Raw genomic sequence first — 17268 nt, forward strand, 5'->3', positions numbered from 1 at the left:
TTTTAGTTATTTCAATACTACCCTCTACTTTCACTGCCACCCCCTGCAGGTGAAAGTCCACATTGCCTCTTTGGGCTGTGCCCGACTGGGCTCCATGGCAAATCTGGCCACCGTGCGCTTGCTGACAGGCCCTCTGTCCGGGCCTGGACTTCCTTGAGCCGGGTCACGTTTCCTCTTCCTCCTTTTTTCATGGAGTCATTGTGAACCATTCTTATTCTGGCCCTTCACATGAGACCAGTTTGCCCTGGGAGACCTTACCAGGAGCACAAAGACTCCAGACAACACAGCTCTCAGGTTCATAGGGGCACACAAACCTCTCCACCACGATAAGATGGTGGAGAGCGTGGCGGGGTACACCCTGGACAGGACGCCAGTCTGTCGCAGGACCACATATAGACAGACAAATACAGTCACACCTGCATGCACACCTACGGACAAATTAAAGTTTCCAATTGCCAGAACTTAAAAATATAATTAGAATTAAAGACAACTCTGTTGGAACTCCAACCAAGCTCAATCTGGGCTCTATCACAGCTCCATCTGAGCTCCCACAGCACTCTATGTGGACTCTGTGTGACCTCTGTCTGAGCTTCATCAGGCCCCCATCAGAGTCCTGTCTGAGCTCCATCTGAACTCCCTCAGAGCACAATCTCAGCTCCATTTTTGTGCCACCAGAGCCCTATCTGAGCTCCATCAGAGTGCTATCTGAGTTCCACCTGAGCTCCTGCAGCACTCCATTGGGGCTCTATCTGACCTCTGTCTGAGCTCCATTTAACCCCCATCGAAGCCCTGTCTGAGCTCCATCAGGACACACTACCTCATCTCCATCTAAGCTCCGTCAAGGCTGTATCTGCGCTCCATCTTTGCACCATCAGAGCTCTATCGGAGCTCCATCAGCACTCCATCAAAGCTCTATCTGAACTACATCAGGGTTGTATCTGAGCTCTATCTTTGCACCATCAGAGCTCTATCTGAACTCCATCAGGGTTGTATCTGAGCTCTATCTTTGCTCCATCAGAGCTCTATCTGAACTCCATCAGGGTTGTATCTGAGCTTTATCTTTGCACCATCAGAGCTCTATCTGAACTCCATCAGGGTTGTATCTGAGCTCTATCTTTGCTCCACTAGAGCTCTATCTGAACTCCATCAGGGTTGTATCTGAGCTCTATCTGTGCTCCACCAGAGCTCTATCTGAGCTCCATCAGGGTTGTATCTGAGCTCTATCTTTGCTCCACTAGAGCTCTATCTGAGCTCCATCAGGGTTGTATCTGAGCTCTATCTGTGCTCCACCAGAGCTCTATCTGAACTCCATCAGGGTTGTATCTGAGCTCTATCTTTGCTCCACTAGAGCTCTATCTGAACTCCATCAGGGTTGTATCTGAGCTCTATCTTTGCTCCACTAGAGCTCTATCTGAGCTCCATCAGGGTTGTATCTGAGCTCTATCTGTGCTCCACCAGAGCTCTATCTGAACTCCATCAGGGTTGTATCTGAGCTCTATCTTTGCACCATCAGAGCTCTATCTGAACTCCATCAGGGTTGTATCTGAGCTCTATCTTTGCTCCACCAGAGCTCTATCTGAACTCATTCCAAGCTCCATCCGCGCTCCATCAGAGCTTTGACTTCTCTCCACAAAGTATTCACACCTCTTCAATTTTTCCACATTTTGTTATGTTACAGCCTTATTCCAAAATTGAATAAATTCATTTTTCCCTCAAAATTCCACTCACAACACCCCATAATGACATGTTTTTTAAATATATTTATTAAAAATAAAAACTAAGCGATCACATATACATAAGTATTCATACCCATTACTCAATACTTTGTTGCTGCACCTTTGGCAGCAATTATAGCCTCATGTCTTCTTGAATATAATGCCACAAGCTTGGTGCACTTATCTTTGGGCAGTTCTGCCCATTCCTATTTGCAGCATCTTTCAAGCTCCATCAGGTTGGATGGGGAGTGTCGAGGCACAGCCATTTTCAGGTCTCTCCAGAGATGTTCAATTGGATTCAGGTCTGGGCTCTGGCTGGACCACTCAAGGACATTCACAGACTTGTCCTGAATCCACTCCTTTAACATCTTGGCTGTGTACTTAGCATCATTATCCTGGAGCAGGTTTTCATCCAGGATGTCTCTGTACATTGCTGTATTCATCTTTCCTTCAATCCTGACTAGTCTCCCAGTTTCTGCCACTGAAAACATCCCCACAGCATGATGCTGCCACCACCATGCTTCACTGTAGGGATGGTGCCTGGCATTCACGCCAAAAAGCTCAATCTTTGTCTCATCAGACCAGAGAATTTTGTTTCTCATGGTTTCAGAGTCCTTCAGGTGCCTTTTGGCAAACTCAGGTGGGCTGCCATGTGCCTTTTACTAAGGAGTGGCTTCCGTCTGGCCACTCTACCATACAGGCCTGATTGGTAGATTACTGCAGAAATGTTGTCCTTTTGGAAGGTTCTCCTTTCTCCACAGAGGAATGCTGGAGCTCTGACAGAGTGACCATCAGGTTCTTGGTCACCTCCCTGACTAAGACCCTTCTCCCCTGATTGCTCAGTTTAGATGGGTGGCCAGCTCTAGGAAGAGTCCTGGTGGATCTGAACTTGATACAGATGATGGAGGCCACTGTGTTCATTGGGATCTTCAAAGCAGCAGAAATGTTTTTGTGCCCTTCCCCAGATTTGTGCCTTGAGCCAATCCTGTCTTGGAGGTCTACAGACAACTCCTTTGACTTCATGCTTGGTTTGTGCTGTGAGATGCACTGTCAACTGTGGGACCTCTTATGTAGACAGCTGTGTCTCTTTCCAAATCATGTCAAATCAACTGAATTTATACCAGGTGGATTCCAATTAAGCTGCAGAAACATCCCAAGGATGTTCAGTGGAAATAGGATACACCTGAGCTCAATTTTGAACTTCATGGCAAAGGCTGTGAATACTTACGTACAACCCCAATTCCAATGAAGTTGGGACGTTGTCTAAAATGTAAATAAAAACAGAATACGATTTGCAAATCCTTTTCAACTTATATTCAATTGAATACACCACAAAGACAAGATATTTAATGTTCAAACTGATAAACTTTATTGTTTTTTTTTGCAAATATTTGTTCATTTTGAAATGGATGCCTGCAACATGTTTCAAAAAAGCTGGGACAGTGGTATGTTTACCACTATGTTACATCACCTTCTAACAACACTCAATAAGCATTTGGGAACTGAGGACACTAATTGTTGAAACTTTGTAGTGGAATTCTTTCCCATTCTTGCTTGATGTACGACTTCAGTTGTTCAACAGTCCGGGGTCTCCGTTGTCGTATTTTGTGCTTCATAATGCACCACACATTTTCAATGGGCAACAGGTCTGGACTGCAGGCAGACCAGTCTAGTACCCGTACTCTTTTACTATGAAGCCACGCTGTTGTAACACGTGCAGAATGTGTCTTGGCATTGTCTTACTGAAATACTGTAAGCAGGGATGTCCCTGAAAAAGACGTTGCTTGGATGGCAGCATGTGTTGCTCCAAAAACAGGATGTACCTTTCAGCATTGATGGTGCCATCACAGATGTGGAAGTTGCCCATGCCATGGGCACTAACACACCCCCATACCATCACAGATGCTGGCTTTTGAACTTTGCGCTGGTAACAGTCTGGATGGTCTTTTTCCTCTTTTGTCCAGAGGACACAACATCCATGATTTCCACAAACAATTTTAAATGTGGACTCATCAGACCACAGCACACTTTTCCACTTTGCGTCTGTCCATTTCAAATGAGCTCGGGCCCAGAGAAGGCGGCGGCATTTCTGGATGTTGTTGATGTATGGCTGTCACTTTGCATGGTAGAGTTTTAACTTACACTTGTAGATTGTCGCAACAAACTGTGTTAAATGACAACGGTTTTCTGAAGTGTTCCTGAGCCCACGCGGTAAGATCCTTTACACAATGATGTCTGTTTTTAATGCAGTGCCGCCTGAGGGATCGAAGGTCACGGGCATTCAGGGTTGGTTTTCGGCCTTGCCACTTACGTGTATAAAGTTCTCCAGATTCTCTGAATCTTCTGATTATATTATGGACTGTAGATGATGGAATCACTAAATTTCTTGCAATTGAACATTGAGAAACATTGTTCTTAAAATGTTGGACTATTTTTTAACGCAATTGTTCACAAAGTGGTAATCTTCACTCCATCTTTGCTTGTGAACGGCTGAGCCTTTTGGGGATGCTCCTTTTATACCCAATCATGACACTCACCTGTTTCCAGTTAACCTGTTCACCTGTGGAATGTTCCAAACAGGTGTTCTTTGAGCATTCATTGACTTTCCCAGTCTTTTGTTGCCCCATTACAGCTTTTTTGAAATGTGTTGAAGGCATCCATTTCAAAATGTGCAAGTATTTGCACAAAAACAATAAAATGTATCAGTTTAAACATTAAATATCTTGTCTTTGTGGTGTATTCAATTGAATATTGGTTGAAGAGGATTTGCAAATCATTGTATTCTGTTTTTATTTGCATTTCACACAATGTCCCAACTTCATTGGAATTGGCGTTGTACATGTGATTTCTTACTTTTTAATACATTTGCAATAATCTAAAAAAAAAATTCACATTGTCATTATGGGGTATTGTGTGTAAAATTTTGAGGGAAAAAAACTATTTTTATCCACTTTAGAATAAGGCTGTAACTAAAAATGTGGACAAGCTGAAGCGCTGGGAATACTTTCTGGATGCACTGTACCTTCCTGTCTTTGGCTGTTCCTCACATCAGCCTCATTCAAATGATGTATTGTGATGAAAGTAATCTTCACACATTATATCCTCCATTCTTACATAATGGCAGAGCGCATGGCGATGTTTAATCAGTGTATCTGTCTGCTGGCTGTCATGGTTTAAATCACAGCAGGAGTTGTTGGTGCTGTGTGGTAAAAGTGACTCCTCTATTTCTTTTCTTTTTCCCTCCATCTGCTTCAAGTCATTCCACCACATTAAGCACAGTCAAAAAAAAAAAAGAAAGAAAGAAAGAAAAAGGAAAAAAAAGGACAACTGTCCCAGTCAACTTTTCATGCTTGTCAAATAAATTTTACACTCATCGCAGAACATCAAGATATATGTTGCAAATTCAGAGAGATCTGCCGTTAAATGAGCAGCGTTTCATATTTCTCTTTGTTTTATAGATTTTGAAGCCTTAACTTCCTTTTGTCCTCTTTTACTCTCTGTAGCCAGACTACAACGCTTTGCCTCTTCCTCTGGCTCTGGGTTTCCTCTGCTTCTGATTTAAATACACAGCAGGGGGTTGTGGGTAAAGGCTCATACTCTGAGGGATCACTCCGACTCGTGGAGCGCTGAAGGTCAAACACTTTCATGATCAGAATCGCAGGATGACACCGAAGAGGTGGAATATAAAGCGAGCAGGATTATATTGTCAGCAGTGTTTGCATTGTGACCGTTCACTCGAATATTGTGTAAACACAACATCAAGGAGGCGATTTGTCAGGTTTTAGGTTTACAGTCGTGCAGAGACTCTACAAACGTGGTTGTGATTTTGTGCATAAGTGCATACACGCACCTCAAAACAGCCGGATAAAAAACCTGCATCTGCCATCCATAAATGACAATATGGACAACATCCGTATAGATTATGTTTCTGTCTCATCTTAATTAGACAGGCTGCTTGACTCTACACACACAGCATGAACATGAACATGAAAAAAATCATGTGTTTCTCTGAATGAAAACCTCCTGGAGCACAGACGAAGGCGCCCCTTTTTTCTCCCTGGTGCAATTTTTGTTGGAAGCATTTGCATATTTCAAAAGTCTACCAAAGAAAATAGCCTGGAGGCAGAAACGGCCGATCCGCCGCGTATACTGAAGACTCAACAGATGGAGAAGAACAGGAAGGCACACTGGAACAGACAGAAGACATAAAGAAACGTAACACCCATTCGCTGACGATGTTATGCTTATTGTGACGGATTAATTGCGGAGTTTGTTACAGCTCAAGCACTGTTTATTTGTTGAGTTGTTGAGAAGTTGTGTGGAATGAACAGGGAGAGCGCGAGGAGAAAAATGTGCATCATAAGATGGCCTCTTCACCCAGCTTCCTTCATGAATAACAAATAAAGGACGCTGTGCTGTGACCAGCCAGAACAACACATGAAAAACATTACTGCATTCCCTCGGTCGTCTGGTTTGTTCTTTTCTGCTTGTAGGCATGAAACATGGGGAAACTGAGATGTTCTGCTGCTGCATTTCCATTTTTACCAACTAAAATTCAGCATTCATTGTTTATTAAAGTGAGAAGTTTCAATATGAGTAGGAATATGTACGCTCACTGAAGCGAAGTGTGGAATTTATGAAAGGCTAAATCTTTTTTTCAAAATTCACCTGAAAGATGTGATGGTTAAAAACTTATATTTACTGCCACAAAATACAGAAAATCATAACTCATTATTCAAGTAATACAAAAAAATATGCTGTAGGTATGTATGTCTACATATGCCTCAGCTGAAAAGTTAGGATCTTATTTTACTCAGTGCAACTCAATAAATTTTATTTTTCTCCAATTGCTGACAAATTCTGTAAGATGACTATTAAATTTCTATAAGAACAAAGCCCATCGGGTCAATAAGTAAATAATTACAGCAAAACAGCGACTGTAACGTAAAATACAGCAATTCAAGTCCACTGCAGCGTCCAAATGAATTTATGTGTCTGACCTTTGACCTTCTTGGTCAAATTTATGAGCCAAATCATAAAAGACTAGATGAAATAAAAGTATTCCAATGATAAACAGATGCTAAATTAAGAATATACATACCAAAAATCTGTCCTAATATTTCAAGATTTAAAAAGGAAAATTCTCACTTATCTTAGTTTAAATCCAACTTAGGCCATTTTTTAACCTTTTCATATCAAAATAATAAGTCCAAATTGTGACTTGCATATTAAAATTATAGCTTAAAATTAGATGTAAGTTAAACTTGTGGCTTTTTTTAATCTAAAGTGCAACGTTAACTTTATTTCCTTTCTATTTTGACCATGTTTATTATTATTATTTTATTTCTGATTCACTATTTTTATTTTGTTGGCAGAAATGGACTTAAATGCAGCCTGATTAACAGTCTGCCTATAATGTATTCACTAGACTCCAAGCAACCAGATTTGATCACTTCCACTGGACAAAATACTAGTAATTTTATTTTAAAACGACCAGTCAGCTAAAGAGGCAAAAAAGGTGTCTTATCACATATTTTCCTTATGAAAGTAATCTTATATTAACTTAATAAACTTCACTGAGGGAAATTAAATTGATTTATTCTTGTTGGTTAATAGATTTATGATTATACTGATATTTTTCTTTGTTGATGGTGGAAACAAATACGATTTTCATAGTTACTTTCATCTTTTACATGCAAACAGTTTTGAATAGAAATGTTATTTGCAAACGGCATAAATTAGCAGCATCCACGATGGAAATAAGTGTTTTCATCACTTATATTGTGTTTTTTTTTTTCCAGTGTATCCTCTGATGCACATAATGAACTGTACTAAATGAATTAAGTCAATCAATTTTCTTCAGTGACGCACCTTCATGTGTTTGGATTCCATTTGAGCCAAAAATTTTTATTGATCCCAATTACTGCGCGCAGACATCCGATGAGGCGTCTTTAGAGGCGGAAACACCAAATTGTGCGCCGGTTTTGCGCCGTCAGCGCGTTCCACCGCTGTGGCCGTTGATTTAACATATGAAAAGGCGGAAGGCATTAAGATGCAAACCGCGTGTGGACGGACCCCTGTGCGCATCCAAAGCCCACTTGAGCATCTGACGCACAACGCAGCTGCTGTGGGCGGTTATGAAAGACAACCACAGCCACATTACTACGTTATTTGAAGAAGACTTTACTGCGTTTACACACAATAAACGATTATGTTGCTTTTTATCAATGGTGTATTGCTTTTCCTTATTCCAGATTGCTCATGCGCATCCTTAAGGACGCGCGCGCAAAAAAAGACTTTTTCAAATATATATATATTATCTTTTACATTTGATTCCTGTACCAAGAACTTTTACGCCCTCGATCCGCGTCTGACACGAACCCACTCCTCTGTGTCCGCGCGTCCAATCAGCGGGGGTTCCGTTAAACCTTCCTGTTGTCATTGGACGGAGGCTGCTGAGGAAGAACGCAGCCTCCACACAAAGTAAACACGCGCTCGTCTTTCTCGCTCTGTGGAGGACGCGCCGGGTTGAGCACGCACGAAGTCACAGGACTGGGATGGTTTCAAAGTTGCCACTTCGCACTAAAAACTCTCCGCTGCGCAAATGGATCAAAAAACGAGGCGTTTAGATGCGCGTTAACTTGTTTGTGGATTTACGCACAGGCGGGCTTATTAGCGGCACAAAGAAAACTTTTGGTGACTTCTGTGTATAAGTGCGTGTGCCTGAGCGCACGTCACGATTGAGCGCTTCTTTTGCAATGGCGCAACGTTTCTCCAAATAGACTGAATTTTTTCATGTGACTTTTACCCGAATCCTAAGAGATAAATTCGTCCAATCGTCTGAGGGATGGCAGCAGCCACCTCCAGTCCGTATCTGAACAGCAGCAGGATTCTATCGTCCGGCCCTGTCATCCATTCTGACCGGAGGAGCGGTGGCATGCAGCCCGGCAGCGTTGCCGTCACCACGGCTGGATACAGAGGAGACCCTCCGGTTAAGATGGTGCAGAGTGACTTCATGCAGGGCGCAGTGGTGGCGAGCAGCGGGGGCCACGTGTTGAGCCACGCGCACCAGTGGGTGACATCTCTGCCGCACGCAGCAGCTGCAGCAGCAGCCGCGGCTGCGATGGCTGCAGCCGAGACGAACTCTCCGTGGCCTCCCGGCTCCCAGCAGCAGAACGGAAAGAGAACCGGCGGCGGGGAGGAGCTCCACTCGGGCTCAGCTCTGCACCACAGGTCTCCACACATGGGGCCCCATCAGGCACATCCGGGAAGCTGGGGAGGCATCACCGAGGGCCAGCAGCAGCAGCAGCTCGTTTACTCTCAGCCCGGTGGCTTTACGGTCAACGGGATGCTCAGCTCGCACGGGGCGCAGAGTCAAATGCACCCGGGGCTGGTGCGCGGAGAGTCCCCAGAGCTGGACCATCACCATCATCACCACCACCACGCGCACCATCACCAGCACCACGGGGTGAACCACGACCCACACTCAGACGAAGACACGCCGACGTCTGACGATTTGGAGCATTTTGCCAAACAGTTCAAGCAGCGCCGGATCAAGCTGGGCTTCACGCAGGCGGACGTGGGTTTGGCGCTCGGTACCCTTTACGGCAACGTGTTCTCACAGACCACCATCTGCAGGTTCGAGGCGCTGCAGCTCAGCTTTAAGAACATGTGCAAGCTCAAGCCTCTGCTCAATAAGTGGCTGGAGGAGGCAGATTCCACCACGGGGAGTCCCACCAGCATCGACAAGATCGCCACGCAGGGCAGAAAGCGCAAAAAGCGCACGTCCATCGAGGTGAGCGTCAAAGGCGCGCTGGAGAGCCACTTTCTCAAGTGTCCCAAACCCTCTGCGCAGGAGATCAACTCTTTGGCGGACAGTCTGCAGCTGGAGAAGGAGGTGGTCAGGGTCTGGTTCTGCAACCGCAGGCAGAAGGAGAAGCGCATGACGCCGCCAGGACTGCCGCGCACACCGGAGGACGCGTATTCGCAGGTTGGCATGGCTCCGGACACACCGTCCCCCACCATGGACTGCAAGAGAATGTACAGCGACACGTGAAGTAGACACGATGCGTTAAAGTGTTTCCAAGAAGAAGAAGAAAAAACGTTACTTTACCACCTTATATGCATTTTCGGGTCTATTTTTCTGCACTATGAACCGCCACATGGAAAATCTGACCAGTTGAATTTTTTGATCACTTGCATATAAATTGATGCGACTAAATTCTGTGATCAAAAAAGGAAAAAAAAAAAAGTTAATTTCCTTGTAATGCTGCAGGGTTTAATATGTCTCACACGGTGGGCTGTAAGTTTTTAAAGTGTTAACTTTATATGCGCTTTATTCAACATTAAGTTGATTTCAATGAGCAATAATTAACCTTCCTTCTATGTGTTTCTCACAAGTTTGTTGTGTCATTTGACACATTTACAGATGTTTCACAGCTCAGTCCCAGTGTGGTGTTTTCTAGTAAAGTTCCTTTCAAACTATAGCACACATTCCCTTAATTGGATGTATTATATTCTGATGTGTATTTTTGTGTGTATGTGTGATGATTTGGCCTATATTTATTTTTCCCACCGCTGTGCTTATTTTCATGAAATATGCTAATTATTTAATAAAGTTGACATAAGAAAAGAATTGTTTAGATATTTGACACGCATTAAAAAACACACACGTTAATTACACACAAACTGATCAACACTTACCAATTAAAGGAAAAACGTTTAGATTTACAGCCAAATATTAAGGATGTAGTATAGTCATTTCCAAAGTATCTATTGTTATGTTGTTTTCATTAACATACAGCACATTATTTCAAATAATGTTTAAAAAGTATTTCATTATTTGTCACTTCTTTAGGTGCACATGCACTATACGGATACGGGTAATATGTGGGCATCCACTTGCAAAAAAGTGTATGTGTGTTTAATTAGATGAGTCTTTTTAAAAAATTAGACTTTTCTACCCCCCTCCCCCCAAAAAAAATTTAAAATATGCTATTTAATAATAAAAACAAACTTGACAACAGTATTAAATTATGCAACAAATAAATAAATAAAATATGGCAAAAATAAGTTCTAATATCATTATATTTGAGAATGCAACTTTTCAAAAAATGTAATGCAATCAGTTACATCAATTTATTTATTATTTTAGTTCTGCCAACTTGTTTGGGTTTACAGTGTTCTATCTCAGTCCTAATGAAAATGCATTTGTGGACAATTTTTTGTGCACAAACACCATGCATGGCAGCTGATTTAAGATAAGAGAAGATAACATATTCTTTTATTCGTCCTGCATGAGGAAGTTTTCAATGTCACAGCAGAAGTGGTTATAGTAATTGTGCAAACACTATAGGTTAGAGTAAATGTTCAAGTAGAATGCAGGGTACTTAGACATGTCAATATAAGTACTATATGCATACTTTGACTTACTGGGAGCAGTGTAGGTTGCACAGTTTAAAAGCAGCAGGGAGGAATTTTATCAAGATACACACCTTCTCTTCTGAATTACTGAGAAAATGTTCAAGAATTTATTAATTGCATCCCAAATCTGCATCCTGAATTATTTCCACATCCAAAACACAAAGTGTCATTTACCTCCGAACGACTAATATTTCACCGTTTCATAAAAATCACTGCAACACAAACAGAAATATGTGCAAAAAAAAAACAAAAAAAAAAAACAGACCGTCAGACAGAGGTGGCGAAGAGTGAAGGAACACCAGCAGCAAGTGTAGCGAAACGTGAAAGGAGGTCAAAGGTCGGCCGTTACAGTAGCTGCAGACAAACGAGAAAGAACACTGAGGGAATAAACACACAGCCGCAGGTTAATGTGTTACTGCCCCAAGTTACATTTGCGACTGCAGTTTGCGTTTATATTTTCCTGAATACACTCCAGAGGGGCACGGTGGTGCAGCGGTTAACACCCATACTGTTGGTTTGAAGCGTCAGGGTCTTTCTGTGGGATTTGCGGGTTGACTTCATGTCTGTGAAGGTTTCATTCAACTGCACAAAGACATTTATGTTGCCACATGGGCTCTACGACTCCTCTCCTTCAGTGAGTTTTGGGGAAGGTGTTTCCTTCCAGGGTTCTTACCAGGATTTTTTCACATCATAGGGGTGAACTTAGCTACGCAATGAGCATTATAGGTGTGAGTAGTCCAGGGGCATTTGCTTGAGAAAATTTTGTAACTTATAACTCTTTGAAATACTATTTCCTGTATTTTGAGGGCCGCTTTGTGTTGCTGACTGGGATGTTAAATAACGTGCGACATGTCCTTTTAAAAAAGAGAAAACCAAAACAGAAAAGCCCCTCTGTGCTGGTTAAATCACAGCATAGGGTCCCAAATCACAGCATAGGGGCCCCCTATGCTCATCTGCACTGGTGAGAACCCTGGCACACATGTGCAGTTCTCTCTACCCCGGACTTTAACAAGCCACCCCCACCTCACCTCCCGTCAAGTTTATCTACCTTTCTTGCATTTTCCTGTCGCGATGATCTCCTCGTCATCTAACGACAACATTCGGCTTTAAAGACAGTGTGTGTACATGCAAGTCTTTAGTTTTTTAAAATCGAAATGACACAGTACTGTATTTTTATGTAAAGACAAAACTTATGTGGGTTTTCTACTTTTCTTCGGTAGATGAGCTCAACTCCACAGAAGAAGTCCGGATGTGCATTTGCACTACCGAACAAAACCCACGTATGTTTTGTCTTTACATAAAAATACAGCAATAAGTGTCTTTTCGATTAAAAAAAGTAATGACTTGCATGTATACGCTGTCTTTAAAGCAGAATATTGTCGTTAGATGACGAGGAACTCAGCTCGATGAGGGGAGCTCAACTTGACACACGTAACTGTCAATTTGCGCTACGGGGAGATCAACTCGACAGAACAGCAGGACACCAGCCCATCACAGACTACTTGCTCAGTTAAGGTCGGTACCCATTTATATCTGGGGGGACTGAGGTGATCATACAGATAAAGTGTCTTGTCCAAGGATCTGACACAGACAGGTAGCCTGAAGCACACACCTGGAATCAAACCTAGGTTTACATGTTGGTAGATCAACTCCTACACCACAGTCACTCTTCCCCTCCTCCTAATTCTAATCATAACCACAGCATAAGTGTGTATCCTCCCCAACATTAACCATGACTCCCCAGGGCCCCCCCTTCACCCCACATTTTGTGGCTCACGTCATGAAATGAATTTGTGCCCCCGTTACGAAAAGCGCCCCATTGTCATAACCCTATCACAAACCCATAAATTAATATACTTTTTGCTCCCCAGTCCCACGACCTGCCGTGAGACTGGGGATCATACTGACAGCAACACCAAGATCCAGAAATCAAGTCTGTGCCATCAGGTAAATGTAGTGCAGAAAACTCGCCTTCAAACACAACGTACAGGTAGAAATGAATAAAAAGGCAGTTCTGCTCACCGCTCACTGTGTGTGGCACCATAGTGCTGTAACGTCAGATTGGTGAAGTCAGTCTACATTTATTTTGCCCGTGTTGCCAACTTGGAATTCTGATTTAAATGACATTTAGTTGTACTTTTCCAAGTTGGAGCCCCCCCCCCCAAGTTTTAAGTACAATGGAATGCAACATAAGACTTCCTGTTCTTCTTCATCTTCTTCTTTTGACTGGAAACCAACCAGGCAGAAACCAGTCCATCCCCAACTTCTTAAAACAGACATCTGCTGCATCAAGGTGACATGTGGGCCAGTAATGTGCATCATGTCTGCCTAAGTACTCATGCATTTGACACAGAGTCCTAGCGCACATCGCAGTACAAGAGTTAATGCTAGTTCCCAAATAACCCAACTGGGTACCGTAGTCTCGTTTGACGGTGGGTGCCAAAAGGGTTAAATGAAAGAGCATAATTCTAGTTCCGGGGACAGCCCTCGTCTGCCCCCGTTAGAAATATGGCACTTTGTCTGAGTTTTTGGGTAAATTACATGGCAAACAAAGTCAAAATGCAAAGAAAACGTGAAGATCCCGTGGAAAGCGGACATGTGTTGTGGTTTATTTATGACTCGGAGCTCAAACATGTTGATATGGTTGTACAGGCGAGAGACCGCAGCTACTCTGTCAACGTGTGTAGGCTAAAACTTACTGACATGACATCTCTCATTTGTCTTGTCTTCCCTTCTCCACTGGGAACTGAAAAAAAAAACAAAAAAACTGCACTTTCGCGACTGCTTCAGTGATTGCAACCAAAAACAAATCAGTACACCATTTTGCCATTAGATGTAATGCTGAGCTTGTGCAGGCTGTCCCCAGAAGTGGTCAAATCCCACAATATCACACAGGGGCTCAAACAAGACTACAGTCTCCTATCGTCATTTTTGCATCCACATTCTTTAAATAGTTACTGTACTTGCACTTATTTGTGTATCTATGGGCATCTTGGTCTTAAAATGAGGTGTGGATGAGCTCAGTCCTGGAGCATTGGTATCATTAAACCACTAAAACCAAATTATGCCATGCATCACTAAAAACCTGATCTAAATTCAAGCACAATGCTTTGCTGCTATGTATTTATATTCCACAATGTTTAAATACTCCTTACATAGGCAGATGCATGATGCACACACTCAAAAAAATAGCTGTTTGGATGAACTCAATTCAATTATGAGCAGGATTTCCACATAATAAATATATGTAGCCCCAACTCAAATAAAATACATCAATGCAAGATAATGTAATTTAATTTAGTTGTGACTACATATATTTATTAAATGGAATCCAATGCAATGAGTCAGTTTTCTGAGTATATCACACAAACAAATGACTCATTGGATGAACTCAATTCAATTATGGGCAGGATGTCCACATAATAAATATATGTGGTCCCAACTCAAATAAAATACATCCATGCAAGATAATGTTATTTAATTTAGTTGTGACTACATATATTTATTAAATGGAATCCAATCCAATGAGTCAGTTTTCTGAGTGTATCACACAAACTTTATTTGAGTTGGGGCTACATATGTTTATTAGATGGAAATCCTGCACATAATTGAATTGAGTTCATCCAATGAGTCAGTTTTTGAGTGCACACATAAAGAAACTGAATTGAAAACAACAATTTAAAAAAATGAAAGTAAACTGTCATAAAATGTAAATATGTGCAAATACAAAGTAAATAAATACTAAGCAAGCCATAACTCCAGCATAACTCCTTTATTACAGGAGTTGACAGTCATACTGGGTTACTTCAACTTGCACCCAAAACATCTCCTTGGTGAATTAAGTGACTAAATACAACCCCTTGCACCTTTCTTCGTTTTCCTCATATAACATACTCTGTGAATAGCAAAGTGTAGATGGACTTGTCCTAATGGTCACTGTTGGAGCTACATTTATTTGTAATAAAAAAAAATCCCACAAAATTTCAGTGAGCAGTGACAGGATTTAGTTGAAGTTCTGCCACTTGCTTATAAAAAGCAGCCTGACTGTAAGCAGTCTGACATCAGTCTACACAGACATCGTCATTCGTGTTGAGTGTGGTGGAACTGGTGTTTAAACACAGGTTGGCTACATTTTTTAAAGCACTTGAATCCATTTGCAAAGCTGAAATACTCGTACAAGGTGCTCAACTGCACATTATAGGAGCAAACTGGAGATTAAGGACTTTGCTTTGAACTAAGGATCTTCTGGTCACAAGCAAATGGAATATTTATGCCAACATGTTAACTTAATTTAGACAAACAATCCATTTAAGTGTTTCCAGTTGAAGCAGTTTTTTTAGATTTTGCCCCCCAAGTGTATCATGTAGCTTTAATTTTACATCACTAAATATTTGTGGTGCTCTCTGTTTCTAATCCTACTAGTTTAAAACACAACATTATTACAAAGAATGGCTTTAAGTTTGCTTTTTTGCTGCCACAGTAACGTCACAGAGAAACTGTAATTATCTGTGGATGGTCCATAATGTGTTCCGACAGAGCTGCAAAATCCCAAACTGTGTGATAAAGTGGAGGTAAAATGTAAGCCTGCAGAATTAGGGTGTGATCCTCTCAAAGCCCAGTGATGTAAAGATGGGAGATAAGGCTGAAATTGGAGGATAAAGCCCCTTTTTAAGGTTTTTCTCTTCACATTTAGATGACACAAATGCAGGTTTCTCCTCTGAATGGCAATGCTGGGATCAGAATGTATAAGAATCAAAAGTCCTCAACAAACTGAATAAAGACATAAACGATATTGTACATGTGCTGTGCGGAGGACCATGGGTGTCAGTGGAATAATAATAAAAAAACATTAAAACAATTGCATTAATTAAATTAATACCTAAATAATCATTAAATTAAATCATAATTTTTCTTTCACTGTCCAATAAAATGTCAAATAATTATTAGTGTATTTATAAATAGATACATTTATATTATTTTATAATGTAATTAGTAGCAAGTAAAGGACACAACTGTACACTGATTGCTGGCTGTCAGCCCATCTGATTTTCACCAAAAGTTTGCTGCACATTTGAGCAGCTTTTGTCACCATCTAGTGGGTGATGTGAGCATTTCAAGGCATCTGGTACACTTCCTACTTGAAACCCCAAAAATTCAGGAAGAAAAATACATTTATAAATGTCAGAAATGCATGATTTTTATTATTCATTTATTTATTTATTTATGGCATGCAGAGCTTTGATCTCCCAGTAGTAATGTATAAAAATTCTTGATTTTGAAAGTTTTACGGTTCTTACAAAAGATAAAAAAGTTTGCCGGAAGGATGGAATTTTGTGGTGGACAAGCGGTTAAGTGTATTTGTTTCCAGTGTGGAAGATTCTCAGTTCACACCCCACCTCTGCCCAGTTTCCATGTAGTATGAAGTTGCACCAGGAAGGTCATCCGGCATAAAACTTGTGCCAAATCAACAGGCAGACCAACTCTGGAGCTCCTCTGGTGACCCAGAGTGAAAGCAAGGGAACAGCTGAAGGAGGCACAACTCACAGCTGTGCATTAATTAATTAAATGTTTTATGGCTATTTCAGGGAGACGCGTGGTCCCCTAGCGTGCTGCAGATCCAATAAATGCTTAGATTTTCAGAAGAAAGTAAATTAATGATCAATCTCATGCCTTAAATGATCCAAATCTAAAAAACAAGTAACATCTCAATAAGAACAAAGGTTTTAAATCTGTTCACATTCTAAAACAGATGAAAAAGCATTGATAAATGTGGAAACACAACTATGTAAATGGAGTAGTAGTTGTTATTATTGTTGCTATTATTGTTGTATTATTATTAATATTGCTACTTTTTTCACATGCTTTGAACACTGCGACTTAAACAATGATGTGACTAATTTATGGATTTTTACAGGCTTTCTAATAAGTCAAAATACATCAATAAATGCTGTCAATTAACTGGCTGCAGCCCTCATGTGGCGTAAATTCACAAACACAATAAATATAAAGTCTTACCTGTTAGTTTTAATGGATTCATCAACACGTCCTGAAGAAAACGACGTCTGAAAATACTTTAATTCCTTGTCGTAGTTGAAGGAAAGTCCCTCTGGCACTTTGCGCTACAGTTGCG

At 41.4% G+C, this 17268-nt stretch overlaps 1 protein-coding gene across 1 annotated transcript; it reads left to right on the forward strand.

Moving 5' to 3' along the window:
* Positions 1–8242: 8242 nt before the first annotated feature.
* LOC117525225 (POU domain, class 3, transcription factor 3-A-like) lies at positions 8243–9952 on the forward strand. Its single transcript, XM_034187053.1, has one exon. It carries the CDS (start codon positions 8563–8565, stop codon positions 9769–9771), a length of 1209 nt encoding a protein of 402 aa, XP_034042944.1. The 5' UTR covers positions 8243–8562; the 3' UTR covers positions 9772–9952.
* Positions 9953–17268: the final 7316 nt, after the last annotated feature.

The sequence above is a fragment of the Thalassophryne amazonica genome, chromosome 14, assembly GCF_902500255.1.
Source record: "Thalassophryne amazonica chromosome 14, fThaAma1.1, whole genome shotgun sequence".
NCBI lineage: Eukaryota > Metazoa > Chordata > Actinopteri > Batrachoidiformes > Batrachoididae > Thalassophryne > Thalassophryne amazonica.

Bases quoted from the DNA above. Each gene is read 5' to 3' on its own strand.
- LOC117525225 (XM_034187053.1), top strand. From the start codon at position 8,563: ATGGCAGCAGCCACCTCCAGTCCGTATCTGAACAGCAGCAGGATTCTA.